This window comes from Gallus gallus, chromosome 1 (genome assembly GCF_016699485.2).
Source record: "Gallus gallus isolate bGalGal1 chromosome 1, bGalGal1.mat.broiler.GRCg7b, whole genome shotgun sequence".
NCBI classification, from domain to species: domain Eukaryota; kingdom Metazoa; phylum Chordata; class Aves; order Galliformes; family Phasianidae; genus Gallus; species Gallus gallus.
Window position 1 is genome coordinate 134,006,027 of NC_052532.1, and position 24,165 is coordinate 134,030,191.

The window sequence follows — 24,165 nt, forward strand, 5'->3', positions numbered from 1 at the left end:
ACAAATCTTCAGATTGTCAAAACTTAAACTAAACAGCAAAAATCAAATTGGTTGTAGAATTAGAACTTTCACCTAGAGATTTAATGCCCTTTAACTTCTGCTCTATGCTTCCCTATTCTTCGTACCACTGAAAAAGTGAATCAAGAAACCAATTCACTTTCATTTATTAAAAGAGAAGAGTCAGTATGACATCTAGTGGATGAACAGCTACCAAAACAACTAGAAATCAATTAAAGAATACTGTTAGAAATAAACACAGTGAAATTTTGAGGGTGTACATACACAATCTCCTGGTACCCATACATCACCTCAGAATCCAACACTGAGAATTCAGTGCTGACCTTCTTATGTTTTAAAGGAATGGAAGTGTCTCCTTGTCATGTGACATGTACAAGTCAGGAATGAGATTTTACTTTGTTCACTTCCTGATGTCAGTGGTGAAGATCTTGGTAACTTCCATGATATGATACCTAGCTCCTGTCAGTATAAACGATGCTAACTGTGTGGTGTCTGAGCACTGGCATAGGGTGTCCTGAGAGGCTGAGGAAATTCCCTTTTTGGAGATAATTCAGTTTGGACATGGTCATGGGCACCCTGTTCTGGCTGGCCTTGCTTGAGCAAGGGTTGGACCAGATGGACACAGAAGTCCCTGCCAGCCTCAGCCATACTGGGATTCTGCCACTCTGTGATCTGTAGACAGCAATTAGAATGTAGTTACATATACATACATATACATATGCATATACATATACACTTGCCCTTCGTGTGAAGTGTTTAGACAAAATTATATATGGATGATAATATTTTTTACTGAGAGAGTGAAACTGGGAAATTTTTCACTGAGAGAGTGGTGAAGTGCTGGCACAGGCTGCCCAGAGAAGTTGTGGATGCCCTGTCCCTGGAGATATTCAAGACCAGGATGGATGAAGCCCTGGGCTACCTGATCTAGCGCCTGATTTAGTGGCTGGCAATCTTGCCCACAGCAGGGGGTTGGAAGTAAATGATCTTTGAGGTCTCTTCCAACCCAAGCTATTCTATGATTCTATGCATATGTAAAACTGATATATTCTGTTGAAAAATTATACTTGTACAACCGCATGTTCATGATCCTTTAGAGTGTTAGAAATAGAGCTATTCCGTAGAACTATTTCTAGTCTTTACAGATCTCAGTCTCTGGAAGGTTATGAAGCAATATTCATTTCAAAATATGTGAAATGGAAGATCTCAAGGAACAGAGAGTATGGATTTATGGGGTTACATATATCTCCAGCCACACTGTGAGCAATGGGAGAACACCAGATGCTGCTCCCTTGAGTTGAGAAAGGCCTTTGACACGTACTCAGTTTGTGATATACAGATAAGTGTACAGTCAGTGGAAAAACAGTGGGATGAAAGTTTATGCCGGATCAAGAGGTTGTGATCAGCACACAAACTTCAGCTCGTGTAAAATTTCTAGTGACATCCTTTGGGACCTAATGTTGGTACTAATACTCTTGAGTATCCTTATGAATGACCTTGGAAATGGGACAGATTGTCATATGAACAGATTTTCAGACATGAATCCAAGAAGAGATTATTGACCCATTGGAGAGCAGGGCTGCTATTTGGCATTACGACAGACAGTGATATCAACAAGGTTCAACCCAAGTGCTGCATCTGTGTTGGAAAATTCCCATTAAGCAATACACCCTAGGGATCAACTTGGTACAAAGCAGCTTTGCTATAAAGACTGTAGGTCTTGGTGGACACTGAGGTGACCTTGAGTCAGTAGTGTGCTTCGTGACAAAGAAGGACAACTGCTGACATACTGGAGCGAGTGCAGAGAAACACCACCAAGAGCACAGGATATTGAGGAAGAGGACAAGATCTCATATTTCTGTTTACAGGAATCTGTATGAAAGGTAGAGATAATGGATGGAGCCAGATCTTCTCAAAGGACCATAGGAATGGGATAAGAAAAAGCAAGTGATAACTTAGAACGTGGGAAATTTCTATTAGAAATTAGGAAAAAGTTTTCACTGATGGTCAAATGCTGTCTGTACAAGATGTGGAAGTTCAGAAAACATGCAGCCTGCATATTCTAAAACTTCTGAAGCAATTACAATGCTCCTGCAGACACATTATCAGTTGTGAGCCTGATTTTTGACATCAGGCATAGGTAATGATAAAATAAATGCTGGAATATAACTTAATACTCAGCTAAGAATTAATGTAACTCATGTGCAGAGATGGCAGAAGTAAACTTAAAAATGCTACCAGTTAGACGAAAGAACAATCTTAGTCTGTGGTTACAAGAGCTAGATGTGTTGCTCTTAATCAAAGAATCGGTTTCACAGTTTCAGTTAGCACCTCCGTAACGTGTGGTGGATGGAAAAGGGTAATCAGCTAGGGCTGACTCGTTGGTGGAGCTTCACAGAAAAATCTGTTTTCAATATCAGTGTGAACTTCCATTTTCATCATGGCATTTTCACCATGCCACACTGAGCTGTAGTTATTTTCACAGCTGAGTTACTTCGTTATCACAAGCCTATTACTTCTCCATTAAAAACTGTATTGAAAAACTGTAAACTTGATTCTGTGTACATTCACAAAACACAAAAATCTAGCTGCGACATTAGCAGGAATGCACAGCTTTCCACAGTGCAGTGAAGGTTCAGAAACTTCAGAGTATTTCAAAGGCAAATGAATATGAGAACAACCCATGGAAAATATTGTTGTAAAAAGTGAATAAAACAGAAGTGTCTGAACTGTCACTATTAAGTCTTATCCTGTCAAAGTAAATAGCTGATGACATTTAACTTCGCCAGTTTCTTGTCTGCTAAATTGCTTTCAGTCTTGTGTAAAATCATTCTCAGTATATGCTGTAAAATGTAAAATTGTTACAGTATATACTTTCTTTTAAGTTTTAAAATCAAGCACTGAGCCTTAAGAACAATAAACACTGTGAAATATTGTGTACACACTTAAAAGTAGTTACAGTGGGTCAGATTCTCAGCTGACTTTCCTAAAGTTCTGATTTACATTGTCTAACAGTCTGATTGTGTTTATATATATATATTTATATATATATATTGTCTTAATCTCTGATGAGGAAAACAAATGAGGTGAGACAGTAAAACTCTCCAGGGTTTCTCAGCTTCACCTCAGCAGCATAATCTGCAAAATGCCAGCTCTGTGGAATTCCTCCCTGTTTAGTGTAATGTGTCCCTTTCACTTTCACAGTGACATCTCCTGTCATTACTGGGAAAAGAAATAAAAATAAAAATTGGGTGGCTGTCACCAGACAGGTTTCTGAACAGCGTAATACGAGAAACAAAGGAAATCCCAACTGTATGAATTCATTTCTGCTGTTATCAAAATGACTTCATTTAGAACTAGATGGAGTCATCCCTCAGTATCTATCAGACAACCTATTGGTGTGAAGCAAACACTGGCAGATACTCATTGTGCAGGAATAGCCCTTAAACAGGAAACCTGGCTCTCAGAAATCCTCGATGGAACCATAGCTCCAACAGGTGAGCACGTGGCCTAAAACCAGTCAGCTGTTAGCATTGCTTGCTTAGGGGTGGAATGCTCCTTTCAGAGGAATGGAACTGTGAGATGTTTTGTGTCTTGAAACCTCGCGTCATTCCACCCCCAAAGGGGACATCAGGACAGAATGAACAGCTCTGAAATCAGGAGAATCTTGCACAGGAGCACATTTTGCCTTTTCCTGCAGATTGTAATTTGTCAGACTTTGTGGTTTTTGATATCTCTTTGCAGTGAATCAGCTTTATTGTTTATCTCTTTGCACACTCTCATCCTCAAAGGGACACCGAGGAGGGACGGAAGTTGTAGCAGAGATAGAAGCTGCTATCTTTAGCCTAATATGCACACTCCTGAAGCTCCATCCTACTTTCATCACACTTCTCAGAACAGAGTCCCGCCACAAGCCTTCAGGAGAAGAACAGAGGAAGAGGTGTTTCCATCCAAAACAACCAAGCCGTCACCTTGCGCACCCCCCTCCTGTGAAGGCTGTGAGAGGGAATCCCCTCTCTCCTGACACAGCCCATCTCTCCCCAGTTGCAGGCAGGGCCCACAGCCAGGTCTCAACTTGCAGCAGCTGGTAGCCGGGAGCACTCCCCAAGACAGGTAATCCCAGTCCACAACCCACAGCCCCTGCCCAGGCCGCTGCCTTCCAATCCAACCGGGAGGTGCCCCGCCCGTGCAGGGCTCCGCTGCCCCACGTAGGGAGGGGCGGTGCTGCGCAGGCTCCTTGTCGGGTAGGGTGCGTCTCTCAAATGTTTCCTTTAGAAGAATTCATGTTCAGAAATTGCTGTTTCTTCTCCGAGCGATAAAAGTAAAAGTGAAAATCTCACTTCTGCCTTTTCCATTCTCCTCCCTGTGCTCAACAGTTAAAAAAAAAAAAAAAGAAGAAGAAAAAAAGAAAAAAAGTGATAATTCCACTCTTGCTTTTTTGGGAGGTTTCTCATTCTGGGCTGTTTTCATATTGACTCACTGTGAGATCACTGTGTTTCAGTACTGAATTCAGAAGGTTTGTAAGTGCAGCCTGTAATTGCCTGCCGTTTGGAAGGTTACCTCTGCATCCACTGTCAACCTGCGCCGTGAGTAAACGCTTACCTTGTTTGGAAATTTAGGTGGGTTTTTGTTTTAACCAATATCTTGTTTTCTTGACAGTATGGTGTTTAGACCTGTCAAGGTTTGGGTAACTGCTTGCTAGATCCTTTCTCTTCATGAATCCTATGTGAATTGTGGCACGTGCCTAAAAGAGACTGACATTCCCCAGAAAGCCTTCCTGAAAGAGATAAGGTTAGTGGCTTCCTCACTGGACCTCCAAATGTCTGTTCAAACAGTCTGAGGTTCAGAAGGATCTGTTTTGTTGTTGTTGTTTTGCTTTGTTGTAAAGAATGTCACAGTCCTTTAGGTATGAATTCTGGTTTCCAAAAGTATGTATCAAAATGATATTTACATGACCAAAACATCTCAGTGTATCAGCCTGTGTACTTTATAACACAGTTAAATCAGTTTGCAGAATTTGAAATACTCAAGTTTGCTTTAAGATTTTATTGTATTAAAAATGGCACAGTGATTCTAAGAACTGTTTTTATAATTGGAAGTCCAGCTATAGCTTTAAGCATGTGGGAAATCTGAAACACATGCTTGAAGCTGCTGCCCCTTTAGACACCTTACAGACAACTTTGTGTTGTTTTTGTTGTTTGTTTGTTTGTTTGTTTGTTTTTAACTTTTGTCTTTGAATCTCTCATCCTCTGCTGTTTTGCCGTTTGAATGCTTTTGTACTCCTTCTGAGACAGAGAATCACTGTCCTTATGTTATCTCCCCATTCCTTTCAGAAAATTAAAGACCTTATTCTGTTCCTTGAAGAATATTTATTGTAGTTGAATTTTACCTAAATTATTTCATTTTCTTTCCTCCCTGGCGTTTCACTGAAGAGTACTGCCAACCATATGGCTCAAATATATATACTTCTAGCCTGGACAAACTCATCAGGCTGGATGTGGCTCTGAGCAGCCTGGTCTGGTGGTTGGCAACCCTGCACATAGCAGGGGGGTTAAACTAGATGATCATTGTGGTCCTTTTCAACCTAGGCCATTCTATGATTCTATGATCAGGTCCAACAGCAGCGTAAGATGAAGACTAAGACAGTGTATTTTACTTGTTATTTGTAGTCAGGTATCTCAAACCTGGTTATTACTAAGTAGCTTGGATCAGACTTCGTTCTTTAATCCCTGTTCCAAGAATCAAGGGCTATACCGTACATTCATCAAAACATCAATTTTGTGCTGATGTGACGTGCCAATAAAGAATGGGGTTTAGAATTAAAATCTGATCATATATAGTTTTATCTTAATGTAGTAGATCATGGTTTCACTGTCTGAGACAATTGTATTTGTTCTAGATGTGAAAGGATGAAAATGAAAAGAAAATTCAAGACCGAGAGATCCTTCTTTTTTCCTATAAAATGCAATAGTTTGAATCGCCATGTATAGAAGGGAACCAAAACCAGGTCTGAGTGCACGGCCCCTTAAAGTTGCTTGTTTCAGCACCCAACTTTCTGCTGCCTTCTAAACTGGGATCTGTCTGCCAGTCAGTCTGAAAAAAGGGATGTGAAATAGTTCTTTCATTTTCTTACAGTTATTGTAAGGTTGTATCTTCTCAAATTGCAAAAGTTTTAGGTTGAAAAGACAAATAAATGGGATGCTCAAAGAGATTACTTTTGATAGCTGTGTGTGAAAAATCTCTCTTGAGTACATGTCATATTTGTACATGCATCTTCAGGTTGATGACTGGATTGATGACTAAGGACATCTGTATTGGCTGAACTCAGCACCTATATTTTCTGCCTTGTTAGCAGAACTGAAGCATGGTCGTAGGACTGGCTCTGCCCTTGTTTGCCCCCAGATGAAAACATTACTGTTCTCAGCTGGTACGTACTTGCTCAATAGATTAAAATGTGATACAGAATTGTAGACTTCACTGTTTTAGACACCTGGATGTCTGATCTATCAATGTTGTGCTATTCTCCTGGAAAATAAGGGAATATATTGGGTATGTTTCTGTGAGGTTTTGTCTCGCAAATACCATACTCTTTGTCGGAAAAAAAAAAAAAAAACAAAACAAACAACAACAACAACAAAAAAAAAACACAAAACACTGCACTGGATTGGAATCCAAGTGTAGATGCTTCTTGAAGACTGTCAGTTTAATCAGGAATACAAAGGACAGTTAATGATCATGAAAATGGAGGAAGGAAACCCACCATTGCTTTTTGAATTTGAGATAAAACTTGCCAAGGATAAACCTAGATACATTACCTGATACAGCAAAATACCTGTTATGGTAAAAATGAGTAACTTTCCATTTGAAAGGCCCTTCTCAATAATGGGCATTATTTACACTTCTCACAATGCTCAAAGAGGTCTGTTTCACTGCACTTGTGATGAACTGAGTCTGTTTTCCTTAGGCTTTCAGTCTGACCAAGAAGAACTCAGTTTTCTGGAGAAAAAGTGAAAAGTAACTCAAGGAAATGACTCTCATGGTTTTTTTGTTAATTTTTATCACTGAAACAGCCACAGGTAAGTATAAATTCTCATTTCAACAGTAGAACCTTCAAAATAGTTGCCAAATATAGGACATCTTGACAGTTTTTCAGACTGTGAAGTTTTTGTACTTTGCATTTAAGAATAACATCCTAAATTTTGTTCAGTTTCATCCCAGCTCCAGACTTTGGAAATTGCATTTATAGTAACAAAATTATGAAGTAAATACACCAGAGATGAAGATGGCTAGAGACACCTGATTCTTTTGAACAGGAGCATGGCTGTAAGGAAAGCTACAGCAAAGAGGAAAATGATCCTGACTCTGTGTCATTCAGAAGTGTAATCTCAATAGCTGCTATAAAAAGATAATCTCTAGGACAAATAGGGCTTGAAAGCTTATTTATTCTTGACTATTTGTGCTGGACCAGGGTTCCTTTTCTGTATTTCATATGACTTGCACATGCAAAAGCACATTTGGAAAATTTGATTAAAAAAGCAGACTTTGAGACTAGATTTTTCACACAGAACCTTGTTTCAAGAGAAATTTTCTAAAGATACGAAGTTTTAAAGAAATCTTATCATGTAATGATTGGGTATTAATTAAGAAGAAAATGTACGTCTTAATTCATAGACTCTGCTTTTATGGTAGTTGATCAGTTCTGAGGATTAGCCATCTTTGTCAAGTCCAACCATATGAAGAAATTTTCTGTTTGTGGCAGCTGCTTTATTATAGTGAGGCCAAATTCTGCCATCTGTGCCCATTTTGGACACACATGAAAGAATTTTGGGGAAATGTCCATTTTTTATCATTCCATGGCTTCTAGTTTTGGTTCAGTAAGATAGACTGAAATAGATTTTGCTGGAACAAATAAATTCTGTCAGTCTACTCTGCTAAGAAAAAAAAAGTCATTTTATAAAAGACCTGCTACACAGCAGATCACTTTGAAGTCAAGCTGATACTGTTTTCTGAAAGAGTATTGAGCCTTTTTCCCTCTTTCTCTGAAGAGAAGCTGTGTCCTCTTCGTGCCTCCATTGATGTGCTAGAAGGGGAGTATTTTTTCCTTTGTTTTCCTAAGTCAAAACAACAACATTCTTGGAAAGAAGAACACACAATAAACTGGCACAAAGAAAGCGCTGGAAGACAGAAGCAAATACAGGAAACACAGAGAATTGTATCCCAAATGAATTTTCTGGAGTTTTGGCCAGTTGAACTTGGTGACTCTGGGAATTACTTTGTCACTCAAAGGTGGGTACAGAGCAAGTGGATGAGCATCCTGCCTTTGCCATTATCTATGAATGTTTGTCTTGCTTTGTATTGTTTGTGGTATCTAAACAAAGGAAGTGTGGAGAACTACATTAATTGTGGTGTCACAGTTTCTCAGTAATCACCCAGAGGGACCAATAGTAAATACAAATAGCTGTACGCAGATACAGACTTTCAAAGATTGGATAAAACAGGTAGAACTTCTGCTGTTTTATGGCAAATTCCCTAAGCATAAGGAGAGATAGGCACTCCTGTCAACTGCCAAGTGAAAGGAAATATTTTTAGGAATTCTTCGCTACAAGGATAGTGAGGCAATGAAACAGATAGCTCAGAGAAGTAGTGGTTGTCCTGTCTTTGCAAGTGGTTTAAGCCAGGTCACATGACGCTTTAAGCAACCTGATCTAGTGGATAGCAACCCTGCCCACAGCAGGGTGATTGGGAATACATCATCCTTATGGTCCCTTCCAAGCCAAACCGTTCTTTGATTCTATAATTTGCTTGTCCTCTACACCAAACCTGTTCTTACTGTGTTGAGTGGAGCTCGTGCTGTGATGCCTGGTGATTAAATCAAATGGAATAAAACATAGTTGGAACAGCAGCATAGTTGAACTCTGGTTTCTGTGCAAAGCCTTGCATACCTGGAGCTGTTCACTGAACAAATAAAATAATTGGGTTTAATTTCTTACCACCATAGAACATCACAAGTCAAAAGGGGACGTAAGGTTGGGCCTCAAGTGATTGTGGTATTCCTTATCAGATCATGAGGAATGACTGAAGGACTAGATTTGTTGTAGGGGTTCTTAAGACAAACCTGCACCACAACTGTACTTCATGATTTACAATTGAAGTAATCATTCATTTTAATTTGTTTTGCATGTAATGATTTGTGCTGTTGCTGAAGTAATCTTTTTAAGGTTCTTTCCTGGCTCATAAGGGTTGCTGTTTCATTATAGAGCTGCAAATACTGTGAAATGCTGTCCACATTTCTCCAGCAGTATTGCAGGCAGAAATTTGATAGCATAATATAATACAGATTTTAATTGTTAACTTGTTACTTAGTTAAAGTTCAAGTTAACATAAGAAGATGAAAGCTTCATGCTATATTTTTCCATGTGGCTATTTTTTTTATTGAGTCACCTTATCTGAAATGCTGAATATTGTAAATGAAAAGTCTGTAATTAGAGCAAGGATACACATGAATATTTTGTTTGTTTTTAAGAGATTTTCTTTTAATGGCAATCTGTTCTTTCTCCATCTAGTAGATAAAGTTTGAGAAATATTTTCCTAGTGTGTGTTGAACCCAGTTTGAAGAGAATCGGCCTTAGGGATGATGACAGTGGTAATCTGGCTACTTTGTTCTTCAAAGTAGTACAGATTTAGCATATTACTGAGTACAGGTATATGTATAAATTAGCGAAAAATCTGTTAAAAGCAAAATGATCAGTTGTGGTATATAGCGATTAGATAGTACTTGGCTTGTCGGTAGACCTATAATCTTCATATCAAATCTGAAATTGCCACAAAATTTTATTACTTTATTAATGGCCTTGAGCAGTCATCCATACAGTAACTTCATTAAATATGGTACTAAATGTTATTAAATCTAACAGCTCGCTCTACCGCCAGCACCTAAATAATGCTGTAAAATGCATGCTCTGGCTCATTTTGGCATGGAGTGAGCAGCATACCTGAACCACAGTGCTACCAAAGGAGATTTTCATAATAAGCTCATTAGAGAGGAAATCTGTGATAACACAGCCGTAAAAGCTTTAAGGAGTTGGAGTAATGATAGTAAACCTACAGTACATTATATCAATTGTATAAAATGAATACATGTAAGAGGTGGAGGTGATGGGAAAAGATCCTGAATAAAATTATTAGGATAAAGTTGGTTACAATGATTATCTGTTCAAAAACACGATAGTGATCCTTTGTGAAATGTGATTTGCTGGTGTATCTAAGACAGAAACTCAGAAGAAAGTTTTTGATTTTATCAAAGTATTCATTTGCAGTTGAGTTTTGATTTTTTTTATGAAACCCTTTTTCATTTTCTAGGACACTGTATTATGATACTACATTTGAAAAATGTGTTTTGAAAGAAAGCATTTTTATTTATGAAAAAAAAAATCCTGAATTAAAAGAAGATACTTTGACAACCCTGAAACCATTTTTAAGTTATTTATTTATTTAGCATTTCTTCATGTTAGACCCATACAGATATTCAGGTGTTTTTTTTTTGTTGTTGTTGTTGTTTTTGTTTTGTTTGTTAGGATTAGAATGACGGCCATTGGAACAGTAAGGTCTGTTTTTTTTTTTTTTAATGAGATTTTCATTGTATCTTGGGATTAGTTTTTCTGATGTTTCGCAGTATTGGAAAGCATATTAAGCGTTAAAGCAGCTGAAGTCCATTTGCAGAATCAGTTTTTTGAAGTGAAGGAGGACTTTCAGTAGTTGATTGACATGGAAAAACTGTGGATTATTGTGGGTTACTGAATTGGTTTAAGATTTAATAAGATTGACAGAATGAAGTTTGTTTCAGAACATTTATATCAGGCTACAATTTTGGTTTAAAAGTAAACAAGCTAAGCATGTTTTCACTTATCTGTTTGATTTTTAATTAATTAATTCAGATATGAGAATTTGTAAGGTATATGGTAAATAATTTTTTAGCTGCATAGGTAGACAGTTTTATCGACCACAGTGTCAATCAAATTCACTGCAGGTTTTCAGGAACTATATGACAACACAGTGTACGTATTTTGCAAGCTAATTAATTATTTTCTGCTCTGTTGCAACTGACAATGTGCAAGGAGAGAGAGGTGAAAATGTTGTAATGATGTATGTATATTGTGTTATCCACTTATTTTTGACTTAAAGAATAATCAGAGGTTTTCTAGTTCAACAGAATTGTTCTGCTGAGACATAGTGTATATAGCCAAAGATGTATATGTTGATGTGTTTGCACATTAGTGCAGTAGACTACGGACATAATTTCAGGAATGAATGGACATCACCTGAAAGCCTGAGCGTGTCCATCTTCAGCAACATCTTTTGAACATAAGGGATTTTGTAGGCACTGGGTGTGGGAGTGGTAAGCAGAAATCTGTGTCACACATTTTTGGCAGGATCTCCAATTTGTATGGTTTTTATACCTATTTCCTGTGGGTGTCAGAGAAAAAAAACCAAAGAAACCAACAACAGAGCAGGTCCTCTTGTGGCTCTGTACTAGTGACCTTGAAATAAAGGGTTCCCGAAAAAATGAGTGTGTGAAGATTCATGACAGACACCGGATATGTAATAAGTTCCTAACACTGCTTATTTGTTAAGGTGTTTAGAGCTGTTGAAAGCAGTGTGAATGCACACGTGGAGATAATATTGTATTGAAGTGTCAGTTTTGTTCTGTGGATTGAAATACTGAGATAACTGTTGTACTGAAATAGTTTAGAACTGTGTATGTATGCAGTCTTTATGGTAAACTTGGATTATATGCCATAAGGGCTTTCACTTCCATGTATGCTCTCCTGAGTCAAACTGGCTTTTGTTCCTTCTTGGTGGGTTTGGTGGGTGAGGTGGAAAGTTTGTTAAGCCAGTTGTTTTGTATGCCCGGAAACTATCACAAAAAGATCACAAGTGATAGAAATATAACAGCTCAGACACTAACAGTTTAAACAATGCAACTTAATGTTTTTTTTCTTGTTGAAAGTCATGCATGTTGCAGACAACTAGAAATTGCTAATTCATTAGCTAATTACTAATTTATTTATATTTTCTCATAGGTATGCATTTGTAACTTGCAGGGAGTTGCTCCTTGTCAGAATTTGGCTCATCAGCTAGAATACCACAGAATCATAGAATATCTGGAGTTGGAAGGGATCCACAAGGATCACGGAGTCCAACTCCTATCCCCACACAGGACCACTCAAAAGTCAAGCCCTATATCTGAGAATGCCTTCCAAACTCTCCTTGAACTGTCAGCTTGGGGCTGTGACCTTTGCCCTGTGCAGCCCTTTCCATGCCCACCACCCTCTGGTGCAGCCCCTTTCCCTCACCCCCAGCTGCCCCTCCCCTGACAGCTCCATGCCGTTCCCTCGGGCCCTGTCGCTGTCACGCAGAGCAGAGCTCAGCGCTGCCCCTCTGCTCCCTGTGAGGAGTTGAAGCTGCCATGAGGCCTCCCCTCAGCTCCTCTGCTCTGTGCTGAGCACACTGAGAGGCCTCAGTCACTCATATGTCTTGCCCTCTAGACCCTTCACCATCTTCGTAGCCCTTCTTTGGATGCTCTCTAATAGCTTTATATCTTTTTTTGTATTGTGGCACCCGAAATCATAATCTTGATCTGCTCAGCATGAAATCCTCATATTTACTGTAGTGATTTCGCTGAATACGATGACAGAAGAAAGTCTCTGGAGTGATAGTGCTGAGGAGAGCATGTAGTTTTGCTGATCTTTTTCTTCCCTGTGCTGAATCTATGTAGTAAAATTACACATGGTGAGATCTGTCATTATGACTAGATCCATGATTTCTTTTCCAGTAGTATTCACATACCAGCATGATGTCTAAAAAAGCACACAAACTTGATGAAATTCATTGATACTAATGTTTATGTCAACACTTCAGCTATTTACCATGGATATCTTTATTGTCATGGAGAGAGGTCTTTCTGGGGTGCAAATTATCTTGTCTGAAAACAAACTTGTAATATTGGTCATGCAAACTGCACTCTGAAAGGGTGCTGTCTATGATCCCACTGCTGACTGTGATGAGGTCTGATTTAAATATGCAGATGAGATGTTGAGGAATAGGTGAGAAGGACTCCAGCCTTTGTGAATACATCTCTGATGGAAACACCCTGAGGGGGCTTTTCCTGTTTAGGAAACCATAGTTAACTGTTTGAGAACATAGATCACTTAGTTGCAGTTGACTGTCCAAATCTATGAATAATGAAAATAATGGAAGGAGAATCTGTATGTTGAAAAAGCTCTTCCATGTGAAGAGGGTGCATAAAGCTCATAAGGGAAAAAAGACACCAAATATTTGAGCTGAATTCATCATATAGCTCTTTGAACTCTTCTAACAGTAGAAGGTGTATCATTCAAGAACAATGTGAAAGCTGGTACACTTCTGAGGCTTGTTCCTCCGTTTCAATCTTTTTATACCTCAGCTATTTTCAGTGAGACAGTTCTTCGCTTGTGTCAGTTCTCCTGAGAGCAATTCCATTTTCTTTTCTTGGAGGCAGGGAGATTCAAGCAAATTTATGAAGACACGTCTGACACCAGAGGGAAGTGCTCTGTGACTGATGCTTTTACTTTGTCAGATCTTCCTCATTCAATGCAAATGAGAACTTAGCTTTAGGAATTAATTGCAAAATCTCACTCATCAACTTAGAGTAGAAGAATTACTTTCTCTTAGACCCTAACTTTGCCAAAGTGAGGCTAGTATTGCCAAATTTAAGCCCACATTCCTCCAGCTTCTTTCCCATTGATAGCCATTTATTTGGACATATCCAGCAAGGAATTTTACAGCTATAATCTTTAGAGAAAAATGCAAGTAGAATATTGTAGATATCTGGATGGTTATGATCAGCTTCTAGAGATTCAGAAGAGGCATTTTTGCAGCATATTTACATTTCCTTTTATAGATGTGAGATGTGATGAAATTGCTTTAGAAGAGAGAGTTGCTGGCTATTCTATCTGCCTGGAGTGGCCAGCAAACTGTAGAGCTTTGTTCAGTGGAGACTATGTGAAAATGAGATTAATCCTTACCAAAATGCCTTCTTTTGTAGACAGGCTTAAATTCGTAAGTGATTCAATAATTCATGAGGTTTGCAGCGTTTAGAAACATTTCCAAAATTTTGGTGATTATCTGCACAGTATCAAACAATGCATAAAATGGGACATTGTGAGCAAAACCAGAGTTGCCTATTTTATTTTTAATATTTTTATAATAAATAGATTTCTCAGTTACTACTTTAGACCTTATCAAAGCATGGGAAATTAAACCTGCAAGATCAATAGCGAATTCAAGATGCATAAACTCTTTTATTTGTATGTGTAACTATGTATGATGCCACAGATATTTGATTTTTTGATCTGGTACGTATAGCTTGTACTGTATCTACCAGAGCAAGAACAGTGTTGTCACATTTCATAGACATAATTTTATTGTCAAATGCTTTATGATAGCTAATTTAGTTTAGATTACTTCTTTTACTGTGGGAAATAATACATTTGGGATAGAAGAGTAATAAAGGGAATGTAAATAATCTGTACACAGTACATGTATTTTTTACCTATTAGAGCTTAAAGGACTTATCTTTATTTTGTTATGTAGCTCGCTAAGCTGCATTCCTTTAAAAAGCTCTTAAAACTGGTTTTGCAAATCTTTTTTTCACAGCAATGGAAGTCTCACAATTCAAAACTGGACCTTGAATGTACTTGAAAGAAATAAAAGCAGCTGTTTCAATCAGAATCATTTAACAACTGAAATTCAAAGTGCTGGAATTGGTCATTCATTGAAATGCAGTGATCTGTCTGTCAATGAAAATGACAGCATAACATGGTATAAGGTAATAAAAAAAATCAAAGCATTGGCTATAGATAGAACATCTATAGATAGAACATCTAATTGCAGGAAAAGTGAATTACAGAGATTTTTAGAACCATCAAAAACCAGATAATGCTTTAATTTTTCAAATTATTGTGAAAAAAAAAAGCGTTTAGAGAGATACACAGAATAAAGTTTCTCTCTGCTTTCAAGTTTGTTAGAAAAAATACCTGTAATCAGAAATTACTGGTAGTTTAGAATGGTAGGAGATCTGATGTGCATGTCTGTTAGCCTGTTTGTCTGCTTTGCCAGTATAGGTGTCATTCTGACACTAAATGAATTGCCAAGGTATTTGTTTAACAGTTGACATGTGCTTGTAAAGTTATTGAGAAACTGTAAAATTTTACTGTTTTTGAACATGTTCTACAGAATGTGTAACAGACCTATTTCTGTTCACATTAGACAAGTCTGATCTTTGGAGCAGTTTTGCTGGTGCATAGACAACAGATGAAGCATGTGTAACTGTTGAGCATTGGTATAATCAGCCATTAGATTTAGCACCCTGACTAGGTTTCATCCACCCTAACCCTGCTCACCACTTTGGCCATTCGTAACGTAAGGTAATTCAGGCAGTGCTCTAAACTTCTAATGGGTTGGATGTTCAGGTGTTGCCTTTAAATGGCTCTAATTGGAAACTAGAGTTCCACCTCCTTTGGATCAGGCAAATGCTGTTGAGATAGTAAAAGAATGATGCTTCATTCTGAAGATAGTTTTTGTCTTTTTTAAGGTTTTGAATATAAGTTTCATACAGTATAATATTTTCTTGCTTTATTGATGCAGGACTGTAAGAGATATGAAAATGAAAGGGGAAGGGAACTGGATTTTAAAACCTTATCAGTTCAGCACTCTGGTATATATACCTGCAAAATTTCCATCAGCCGTGAAGGAAAGATATACCACAGCACCAATACAATCAGGCTGGTAGTAGAAGAAGGTAAGAAAACCTGAAACTGAAGCATGTTTTCTGTTCACCTCATTGTGGAAAATATTCCCTACTAAATCTGTTTGTGTTTGAATGTCATTCATCATCTTACAATTCTTACTTGATAAGTATTTCGCTGCGATTAGATCTGGCAATCTGATCTATCTTGCAGTAATTCAAAAATAAAAAAGCAGAAATTCACGTATTACCAAGTTTGGAAAATTTAGTAAGTTTTCCCTGCAGTTTTAGGTGGCTTTCTTTTCTTTTTTCTTTCTTTCTTTCTTTTTTTTTTTTTTTTTTAACTAGCTCTAAGTCATACAAACCTACAGATTTTGGGGAAAGAGGCCTTCCAACCATTGTAAACTATCTTCTCTATATATATTGAAATGCAGAAAATTCATGAGCAAATACTGCTTTTTAACTGTTCGATAATAATGGGTCAAGATATTTCTCTTTGAATTAAATGGAATCTATGTGATTAGCTTCAGAAATGTGTCATTTTTTACTGTGGTAGAATGTAAGAAAGCTGTCACTTCAATAGCAAAACATATATATATTTTTTAGATGCACCGGAGACTGTAACTTTGGAGATAGTTGGACGGAATGAAGAAATTCAAACAGAAATAGGTATCAAATTAATATGAGTATTTTTATGGTAGCTACTTCGTATACATGTTTTAGTCTTGATCTCTTTCTGGCTGATGGTCTGGCTAAGTTTAACTGAAATAGTTGTCTGTGTACCCTGCTGGGTCTAATACATCTTCACAAATGGTTATGTTTTCACTAGTGGATTCCATGACCTATCTACAAATACACTAAATTCACCCTTGCAGAGGCGGAAGAGGAGGTTGTTGCTATGACAGCAAGAGAAAGAGGCGGTAATGATAAACCAGCCCTCCAAGGCTTTACTTTTAGACAGCAAACAACACAGAACAATGTGTGAAATATGTCTGGGTTTTTTTTGTTTGTTTGTTTGTTTGTTTTTTTTCAGTGAGCAACAATAATTAATCCCTTTCATATCTGCTACAGTGAAAGATGTTATTCTGCAGTGCAGGGTGAAATTTGAGGGATGACAGTCCTGGCAATAAAAGAATGCAGATCTCTTACTGCTGCAAAGAATTTGTACTGTTAAAAGCCTAGTCCTTTACTATGTTCCTAGCTGGGGATTAGATAATGTGGTCTGTAGAATTCATACAGTATTGGAAACGGTCCAAGATTTTCCTATTGAGACTGTATATAATTCTCAAGAATATAAATTTGCCTGTCTTTTTCCTGTCCTGTGTCTGAGGGCTTCTCCCATTCCATTACCCAGTCTTCCCTTGCACCAGTTTGGAAATTCTTATTTAACACCTCTGTTGCTCATATGTGAATCCCATTTGCTCAGCCAAGGCACCAGATGTTAGTTTACCTTCAGAATGATGGCATGGTTTTTGATGAATTTGGTCCATGGACTTTCAAACTTGTCTTGTTTAGACAGTGTTCTATAATATTTCCCTGAAAATAGCAGTTATGCACAGTAAGGCTCGAGTTGCAAAGTAGTTGATAATAAACTTTTAAGTCTATGTTTCAGACTGTGCAACTGTGATTTGTATTCATATAGTCTAAATCTAAAGCTGGCATATTTTCAGTTAGACTTTCTTTAGAGATTTTTGAGCTGTTCCACTGGAAGAGAAGACAGTTTCTTCTATAAGAGGTCAGCACAAGCCATAGGAGGCTTTGTTGTTTATTTGTGTTGTTGCATACAGTTTAGTTATCCCCATCAGCTGGTTTAATTCCCCTTACCGGGCCCTGAGTCATTGGTGAGTTGTCCTCTTCTTTTCTCTTCCTGCAGCACACAGTTTAGTTCACTGAAGTCTTTGACCTATTTAAACTTTTCTGCCTGTGACAGAGTTAATCTGACGTAAGATCCTCACTCTTCAATGGAGTGCAACAGTGCTTTTTGTACATGGCTGCCAAAGCACCTCTTGTGCAGATAGAACATGTGTAAAACTTTGTGCTAGGGCTACTAAGTTCAGAAAGGAGGACAGCACCTTGGATATCTGACCTGTAAAGTTTGTATTTTGCTGCACTGTAAACGTGAATACTGATTTTGATTAGATCTTCTTATGTTACACTTTGTTTAGGTAAAGAAGAGACACTCAACTGCACAGGTTTCTTGGGTTATTATATACAAGAAGATGCCAGCCTCTACTGGTGGTTTAATGATACATTTCCAAAAAAATGTTCAGGTATTCCTGAGGCTGACCCTCCAATATGTGAAGAAGATTTAAAAAAATCACAGTAGGTTTCCAGAAAATACTGATCTTCTGTCATATGTCATGGACTGCAAATTGATTAAAATGCCTGCGGTTCTTCTACAACCTTTTCCTCAAAATCTGTTTCTCAACTTATTGTAGATTTCTGTGCAGATAGTGTTGCTAACATCATTCCTTATTGCAGTTTGGGAAACAAGTTTTATATCACAAGGCTTCTACGGATTAAAAAAGTAAGAGAGGAGGACTTACATCACAATTTCACCTGCAAATTGCAAGCTGATGAAATAACGCACATAAAAGTAGTGAAACTGAAAAAAGGTACAGTATAACCTATGAATCATGCTTCTCATTTTTAATTATTATTCATGCCAGCCTTCTTGACAATGGTGGCACAGCACTGATTTCAGAATATCAGTCCAGATGCATGCTTGTGAAGGCCTTGGCCCCTCTGATGCTGGGTTTAACATAACTCCAGGTGGTTCCTTCTGCACTGAGCTGGGGCAATGGGAATTGCAGCAGCTGTCTGAGGCTTCCTGGATAAACCACTGCTGCCATGGATATATCTTGGGGAGGCTGATCTGAGCTCTGGCTGACAAATCCATTTGTAGTAGTTTGTTAGAAAGGGCAGTCTTTAATATTCCCACTAATGCCTCAAGCATTCTGGTCGAAGATATCTCTCTTGTCAGGGACTCTATCTCTCTAGCATTGGAAAGCTGACCTCTACCTTATAGTAGTACTATACATTTATTGTTTAAACAGCTGGGAGATTCCTGGAAAATGGGCATTCCCATCTTTTTTTCCATCTCAGACCTTTCCAATCTTTATTTGGAGGAAATATTTAACGTTAAGTTTGCAAATAGCCTAGTTGATGTTAAAATATGCAGCAGATAATAGAGCAAATGAAGTACAGACTACAGTGAGCATGACATGACAGTGCTTTCATGAAGGACTTCACAAACATTTAATTCATATTTGGAATTTAAATCCATATTTGGAATTTAAAATAAGAGGATAACAGAATAAACAACCAACCAAACAAAAAAACTTGAAAGAAAGTAGAGGCAGAACAACAACAAAAAAAGATTAAAAAGGACATTAAGTGCTGTTATTGATGAGCTGAGAAAGGAGTAGCAAATAAAAGGAAACAATAAAGATCCTGAAGAGAACTCATCGTAGAAGCAGTTGACCTAGTATAGCTCTCCAGTTTGGGATGCTGTACTTTGAGTTTTATCTCAGTATTGATCCCATATGAAACTCATTTATGTGTGCCCAGGGTATGTGTGCGTACAAGATTAATTCTGTTGTTTTTAGAGTAATCTATGTTCTTTAGTTCTTTTCCATCTCAGGATGAATGGCATATATGTGTGCCTGAAATATTAGCAGGAAAGGATTCACATCAACATTTCAGTTTTGGTGATTTTAAGATGTCACGATATTTACTATCATAATTTTATCATATAATACTCTCTGTTAAGACCATAATTTCCTGGGTTTCTCTTTTACAGGAAACACCCGAGATCTGTCCATGCACGTATTTACAACTGGAATGATCCTTGCTGTACTGTTTCCATGTGTTGCTATGGCTGTGGTAGTTGTCTGTGTGATATTCAGAGTAGACTTAGTTCTATTCTACAGAAACATAAGCCAAAGAGATGACACTGCTGGAGGTATGACTTGGCTAACGCTGACACTGAAGTAGAGCACTGATAAAAAATAGCTTCTGATAGGTTCTGTAAAATTGCCATCTTTGAGGAAATGGCAAAATAAATGCAGGAATTGTGTGAGTAGGAAGAGCAAAGAGTACAATTTTTCACCTCAGTGATGCCCTTCTGCTTCATATTAAAATGCTTCTTTGTTGGTAGAAGTCTAGACTCTAAATCAGCTTGACTGTCGCTTGAATAAACTGCAGTGGTTGGAGATTTCTCAGTAATGGGTGAATGTCATTATTTCCTGCAAGAGTTATTTATCTACTTGTTAATCTAAGGAAAAAGCGTAGTTGGTGATGCAAAACTATGTGTTTTGTATCAATCCAGATAGCTGTTTGTGGCAAGGTTCAATTAGGGATTGATCAATGTGGTAAATCTAGTTTTAGAATTGGTCCTAATTGGGTTTTATGCTTACAAATTACTGCCTGGTACATGAACAGACGTGGTATATTCTTATAATGCTTAACTTGTTAAAATAATAAACTGGCTTATTTTATCATTCTACAGACCTACATGGTAGCATTAGACAAAGAGTAAACTAAATGTGAAAATACGTGGTGTAACTTATTTAATATTCTTATCAAGTTATAAACATATTTTTTGTATTAGTCTCTAGTAAGATCCTTCCTTTTTCTGATCATCATAAGTATGACATTAACTGGTTAAATTAATGTGATTTAAAAATATAATGGAAAGAGAGTATATTATTTTCAAATATTTGCTAAATGCAATCAAAATCAAATAAAAAATTCTGAAATCTGTGTTGTAAAAAAAAAAAAAAAAAAAAAAAAAGAGAAGCTTCTAGATGCTTTGCAACTGAGACAATAATTTTGTAAACCAGAATGGTGTATCAGATAGTTTATTTCTAATCATTGCCAACAAGAATTGGTGATTTCTTTCCAGATGGAAAAGAATATGATGCTTTTGTATCATACCTGAAAGACTGTGTTTCTACTAGTGAAGAAGAGAGAGAATTTGCTTTGAGGATATTACCAATGATATTAGAAGAAAACTTTGGGTACAAGTTATGTATATTTGAGAGAGATGTATCTCCTGGAGGCGGTAAGTGTATTGAATATTCTTGTCATTAAATGAACACATCATTTTGATGCAAAGATAAGAAGGAATTCTATCAAAAGTTCTTTACACTGACGTGGTACCTTTTTATATTATCTAGGCCATGTTTGCTCACAGAGACAGCACAAAGACATTTTATAGATTTTATGTAGTTTTATGAATTCATATTCACATGCCTATGTACCTTTAATTATGCAGTCAACATAAAAAGATGGAAAAGCTGCCATGGAGAAAGGGTGAGAACATGGAATATAAGGTGTTTCATGATAGTTGAGCTCTTTCTTTTGCTTTTGCTGAGGACAGGTGTCTCTGAATTAACTTAGATTTACTGCACAGAGAAATTGATGGTTCTGGTATTACATATTCTCAGGAAAGTCATATGTTTGTATCCTTGTTTGGACAGTTGATAGCATTTTTTTTTAATCCAATAGATGACAAATGGGTAGGAAAATATGCATGAGAACATGGCATTTTGTTTCTTTAAATGACCTATGAGCAAATAGCCTTTTACAGATGTTCGCAAAAAAATTAATTCCATTAATTTGAAGGCCTGTTTGGGGAGTAGGATTCATGTTAAAATCTCAAAACAGTAAGCTCAGTCACCCTCCTTGTCAAGGCAGAATCGTGTATCCTTTCCTGACATATTTTTCAAACCTGTGAGAAAAACCACAAATTTCCTGATCAGTTCTGAGTATTATAAAAAAGGCTTTCCTATGTGCTCGACTTGATTCTTCCCTTCAGGTGTTGTACTTTATTTCATTTTCTCTGGTGTGATCTATTGTGAATATAGAAAACAGATTGCTTCCTTCTATTTACACGAGCTTTCTATTTGCAGTACCCTTGCCAGTCTCCTTCTCCTTTCAGTTTTCTCTTCTTTTGGTTACTTCTGCAGTTTGCTTTCTCTTTCCCTACGAGGCATATTTTCTGGATTTGTAATCTCCGTAGACCTTCTTGTCTCACGGTTGTGGAGATAATGCTGGAACTCATTCTATCATCTCATGTTAGCCTTCTCAGCCTTGGATTACCAGCAGTAGATTTGGGATTTCAGTGGCACAAAAGGGGGAGTGAGCTGGTGTTTATTGAATAATCAGAGAGAGGTGGCTGTTGATGACTTTGTGTGGAATTACTCTAATGGCATCTATGGATGAAGAATAAATTTTACTTTCACCTTCTGTACATATGATTACAGATAGATAGCTGGAGATTGCATGTAGATTTTTATTAGCTGCAGAGATTAAGCTTTGACCATGGAAGAGCTTATTTTCACGAACTCATTATCTGTAATGCATATTAATCTATACTTAAGGACAGAATGTTTCCATGATATCACTTCACAAAGAGAATATTTTGGTACATGTGCAATTGTTAAAGGAAAAGTTAATTCAGTGCCTGCCCTTTCAATTTAATTTAATAACACATTTCTTTTTAATTTGCAGCTGTTGTTGATGATATCCATTCATTCATTGACAAAAGCCGAAGATTAATCATTATATTGAGCCAGAACTACATTTCTGACAGAGCCATATATGAACTTGAGAGTGGACTGCATAAAGCTCTAGTAGAAAGGAAAATGAAGATTATATTAATTGAATATATGCCTATAAGTGACTACGATTTCTTGCCAGAATCACTGTCTCTTTTGCCATCAAAGAGGGTTGTTAAGTGGAAAAAAGATAAATCTCTCCCTGTGAATTCCAGATTTTGGAAGACCCTTCGATACCTAATGCCAGCAAAACCTACCAAGTCAAACACCAAAGGACACTGTATGAATCTAGATCTAGGCTCAGAAGGGACTCAACCATGGACTGGAGACTGTGACTTTAGTACAGTTATATAGGAATTCTGGAGATGGAAGATGCGGCGGAAAGCTGCCAGCTCCAATAACTTCAAATAGAAAACACAAACTGAAATTGCTTTTGTGAGACAGTGTTCATAACAGTCTGAGATTTGAGAAGAATGTAAGAGTCATCACACTGGCTAGAATCATGTTAACTCCAGTACTAAATTACATCCCGAAGGATGTTTCCTCAGCAGTCTGCACAAAGAGCTGAACTCTTACTCCGCAACAGCTTCATTGTAACCTTTTGGTATCACATATTCCTACCTGTAGAACGACATTGGTTAAATATGCATATTTCTGATATTTAGGTGCTTTTGGTTTTTGTGCTTTGATATTTTCTAAGGATCCTGTTTGGAAGCAGAACCAAATGGCTCCTACTCTAGAGAGCCTGGCAGACAGGCTTTGAGCGGCACTGAGCAGAGAAGTGAAAACGGAGAAAAGCAGAGACAGGGGAGTCAGATTTAATCGGGCTGACAGTATTCACTGCTGAGTAGTGTGCCATGGTAAAAGGAGACAAGGGAAAATAGGGCTATGCATACATAAATTAACAGCAATTCTTATTGCTCTTAGGTCCCAATTCGCTGACTTTAACCAAGGCTTAAAATATCTGCTTTCTGTTTGCCAGTCTCTAGAGAAATGAGGCTATAGTAAGGCTTTTATAGACTGTAGCTTTGTTGATTTTCTTGATGATGTTTTTGTCAATTAATATGTGAATTGACATGATTGTTGTTTAGAGATCATTTCAGTGATTCCTTTAGCATTTTTGTACCATTTTTTGCACTTAATAAAAATTTATTTCCCCCTCTGTACAACAACGGCTTCTGTTTTTGCTGCAGTTACTCAGCAGTAAGTGGCAACAATCAAACTTGTAGTAAGGAAAAAATATGCAAGAATAAGCAGGAGTGTTGTTAGACCTGCTCTACACAAGCAGTAAGTGTCTCTTTTGTACTGTAAAATAAATAAATAAACCAAGCTGAATCTGAACAAGCTTCTGGAATAAATAATTTTCCAGAGGAGAATGCAGATGGGATCAGTAAGGAGACAGCTGTTAGAAGAAAGCAGTCTTTGAGATTCTTGTCTCATCAGTACTGACTGTGAAAGCATAGTCTTGGCATTTTTTTCCTTGCTATACCTGACTACTGCCATTCACAATGTAGGGAAGGAAAAAAAAGGGTGCCAAAGAAGTCTTCTTGTCTACTGAACATAAGTGTTGGGAAGAGCTGGGACTATCCTATGTAGTACCAGTATTATAGTGTGTAAGAGCCTGGAAATGTAGAAGGTTTATGACTGTTGTCCATGAATTCTACCCTGTATGGCTACCATCAATTTCTGCACCAAATCTGTTGAAATTTGAGTCTGCAGAGAAAAACACCACATCTAGTCCCATATCCATGAATAATTTTTTTCCTGTAAGCATTTCTGTTCTTCCATTGCCTTCTGCAT

At 37.5% G+C, this 24,165-nt stretch overlaps 1 protein-coding gene across 7 annotated transcripts; it reads left to right on the forward strand.

The window, feature by feature from the left end:
* The first annotated feature begins 4,238 nt into the window (after window positions 1–4,238).
* On the forward strand, window positions 4,239–23,531 carry IL18R1 (interleukin 18 receptor 1). 7 transcript variants are annotated; one of them, NM_001145225.3, is made up of 13 exons: window positions 4,239–4,604; window positions 4,678–4,809; window positions 6,298–6,445; window positions 6,983–7,094; window positions 8,064–8,304; window positions 14,713–14,884; window positions 15,703–15,856; window positions 16,409–16,471; window positions 17,968–18,124; window positions 18,284–18,417; window positions 19,605–19,766; window positions 20,709–20,867; window positions 22,319–23,531. In NM_001145225.3, exons 4-13 carry the CDS (start codon window positions 7,046–7,048, stop codon window positions 22,717–22,719), a joined length of 1,692 nt encoding a protein of 563 aa, NP_001138697.3. In that variant the 5' UTR covers window positions 4,239–4,604; window positions 4,678–4,809; window positions 6,298–6,445; window positions 6,983–7,045; the 3' UTR covers window positions 22,720–23,531. The 7 variants fall into 7 exon arrangements, with proteins under 7 accessions (NP_001138697.3, NP_001384129.1, NP_001384130.1 ...); NM_001397200.1 differs by having other exon boundaries at window positions 6,374–6,445; NM_001397201.1 differs by having other exon boundaries at window positions 6,374–6,445; window positions 8,135–8,304.
* Window positions 23,532–24,165: the final 634 nt, after the last annotated feature.